The following is a 2,500-nucleotide window of genomic DNA, read 5'->3' as shown; positions in this document are numbered from 1 at the left end:
AAACCGTGGCTGGCGACATAACAATCGGCAGAAACGGCCAGGGCCAGCTCACTTCCCTCTCCTTCCCCAACTTGCAGCGACACAACTACAGCCTGACTTTTCAGAGCAATGGCCTCCAGCATATCGACTTTGCAGTGCTCACCTGGATAGGCGGGCACCTGGATCTCTACAGCAATTCGCTCGCTTCCTTTCACTTCCGCAACATCAGTTACATTGGCGATTTTCTCTGGCTGCGACAAAACAAACTCACAACCCTAGACTTTGGCGCCCTCACAGAAGTCGGTGGATACCTTGACATGGGTGAGAACGAACTGACCACGCTCGCATTCTCAAACCTTCAGCGAGTCGGAACATTCCTCTCCTGCCGCGAAAACATGCTGCAGCACGTTTCGTTCGATGCCCTGCAGTTTGTCGGCAACAGCATCAGTTTCCAAAATAACCCTGATCTGCTGCAAATCGCCTGCAATGACACTGTCATTGCTCAGTGCATTGACGTCCCAGCGACCACAGCTCTCATTGACTGCCCCAAGAGCTGCTAGCAAACTGCTTGATTGTTTGTGTTTGTGTGTGTGTGTGTGTGTGTTTGTGTGTGTGTGTGTGTGTGAACAGTTTGTGCTTGATCTCAATTTTAGCCCGCTGTCTTTCTTCATCCGTATCTGGCTCTACGTAATCAAGAAATGAATTCGAAACTGACGGGTAGACTACACAATCGTCACTGTGAGGGGGCGGGGAGCGATACAATGGATAAAATGCAGAGCAACCGCAACAAGCAAGAACATGAGGGCAATGAACAACCACAACAAAACTGTAGAAACACGACAGGTGGTGTGTGTGTTTACTGTAGGCAAGCGCAACAAACAAGAACACAAGGAGAATGAACAAGCACAACAAGCTGCTGCCAAATCAACTCGGGCAGCACGCTCAAACAAACACAAGACAAGTGCACACACAGTCAACAACGCTGCCAAGGCGACATGGGCAGAGTGTGCACGAGCACAAACAAACTAAACAATGAACAGCATGCATACATGCGCGCAGAGCAATGCTAAGCATGGCATGAATGCTTGCAGGCAAGCATACACAACAGACAACACTTCACAACACTGCATGGCACGCACACATGGCATCCGTCAAGGATGACGGGCATGCACATATGTTGACAGGCAAGTCCTGTCTGCTGAGTCATCATTGACCTCCCTTCTTTACGACACCACAAATTTACATTCACCTCTCTTGTGTTCTGGAATGTTCACGTGATTTCCCTCCAACCTGTTGCACGTGCAGTGTTTTCCTTGTGTGGTTGCTCGATGTTACATGCTCTTGCATAACACACCACATAACCACACAACTCTCAACAAACACTGCCACGTCACCACTTTGCGTTGTCGACAATTCTTGTCTTCTGCTCTGTTTCTTTCTGTTGGAGGTTCATTCATCCTACATCCTTGTTTGCTTCACAACTCAAGTAAACACACACAACTCTCTCTTGCCAAGACAATCTCCCACACAACACACAGCACACACAGCACACACAGCACACACACACACACACACACACACAAGTCTCCAACAACAGCACCACCACCATGAACTTACAACAGATTATGAGACCCAGCTCAATTAGCGCAGACGGCATCAAGGTCTTCGCTGGCGCTGAGCAGGATGCCAACCTCTTCTTCATCACCGTCGAGGCCCAAGCTCATCGCCGCTGGCATCGACGCTGGCATCATCGCCGAGGGTGGTGCTGACCACCAAGGAGACGGGCAGGCCCCAGCAGCTGCCTCATCGCCGAGCCCAAGCACCCACGGTGCTTCGGGTCCCCGCACTCGCTCCCGCGCTCAACGCGGCCCTCGCCGCACTGGCGTCCGCCACGACGCGGGGGACCACGACGACGATGACGACGACGAGGGCGATGGCGACGACCACGGCGCTCACCCATCTTCCTCCTCTTCCTCTCTCCCTTCTTCCGCCACTCCGAGCGGAGGAGCGCAGGTGGCGTCCCGAGCCTCTGGCCTGCTGGATCCCCGTGATCCACAGGTTGACGCAGCCATCTTCGCGTTCCTCCTTGGCGTCCTGACGGGACACCCGCTGCGGCTGGCCATCACCGACAATCGTGGCCGCTCAGGTGTGCTTGCGCTGCGCCGCCTCCGCGAGCGCTACATCCGCAGCGGCAAGGACCACGTCAGTCGTCTCAGGCAGCAGCTCTCCTCGACCACCTGGTTGCCCACGGACACCGTTGACACGTTCATGTCCCGCATCACGGACATCAACTCGCAGCTCCTCGCTGCCGGCGTGTCCATCCCGGAGGACGACCTGCGCACCCTCGTCCGCAACGAACTCCCCGCAGAGTTTGATGTGGCGATGCGGTTCATGGAGCGCGAGGACCCGCCGCCATCGCTGTCCAAGATGACGGCGGACCTCATCCAGGAGGAGCGCCGCCTGCATCGTCCCAAGAAGCGCACGCCCGTGCTCGCCATCGGCGGGCCAGGCTCTGGCTCCT

The 2,500-nt window shown here is 55.2% G+C and overlaps 2 protein-coding genes across 2 annotated transcripts in view; both read left to right on the top strand.

The window, feature by feature from the left end:
• The window catches only part of PTSG_07520 (uncharacterized protein), a gene marked incomplete at both ends in the record, with an annotated part of 2,844 nt that extends 2,305 nt beyond the window's left edge, over positions 1–539 (top strand). Inside the window, one exon of the mRNA XM_004991259.1 lies at positions 1–539. This exon is cut by the window's left edge and continues 2,305 nt beyond it. Coding sequence (XP_004991316.1) covers positions 1–539 — 539 coding nt within the window.
• Positions 540–1,662: 1,123 nt separating this feature from the next.
• PTSG_07519 (uncharacterized protein) overlaps positions 1,663–2,500 on the top strand; it is a gene marked incomplete at both ends in the record, with an annotated part of 7,097 nt that continues 6,259 nt past the window's right edge. The window contains one exon of the mRNA XM_004991258.1: positions 1,663–2,446. Within this exon, the coding sequence (XP_004991315.1) occupies positions 1,663–2,446 (784 nt within the window). The remainder of the gene's footprint in view (positions 2,447–2,500) is intronic.

The sequence above is a fragment of the Salpingoeca rosetta genome (genome assembly GCF_000188695.1).
Source record: "Salpingoeca rosetta unplaced genomic scaffold supercont1.20, whole genome shotgun sequence".
Taxonomy (NCBI): domain Eukaryota; class Choanoflagellata; order Craspedida; family Salpingoecidae; genus Salpingoeca; species Salpingoeca rosetta.
Note: the sequence above shows the minus strand (reverse complement) of the source record. Positions and strands in the feature narration are given on the sequence as shown.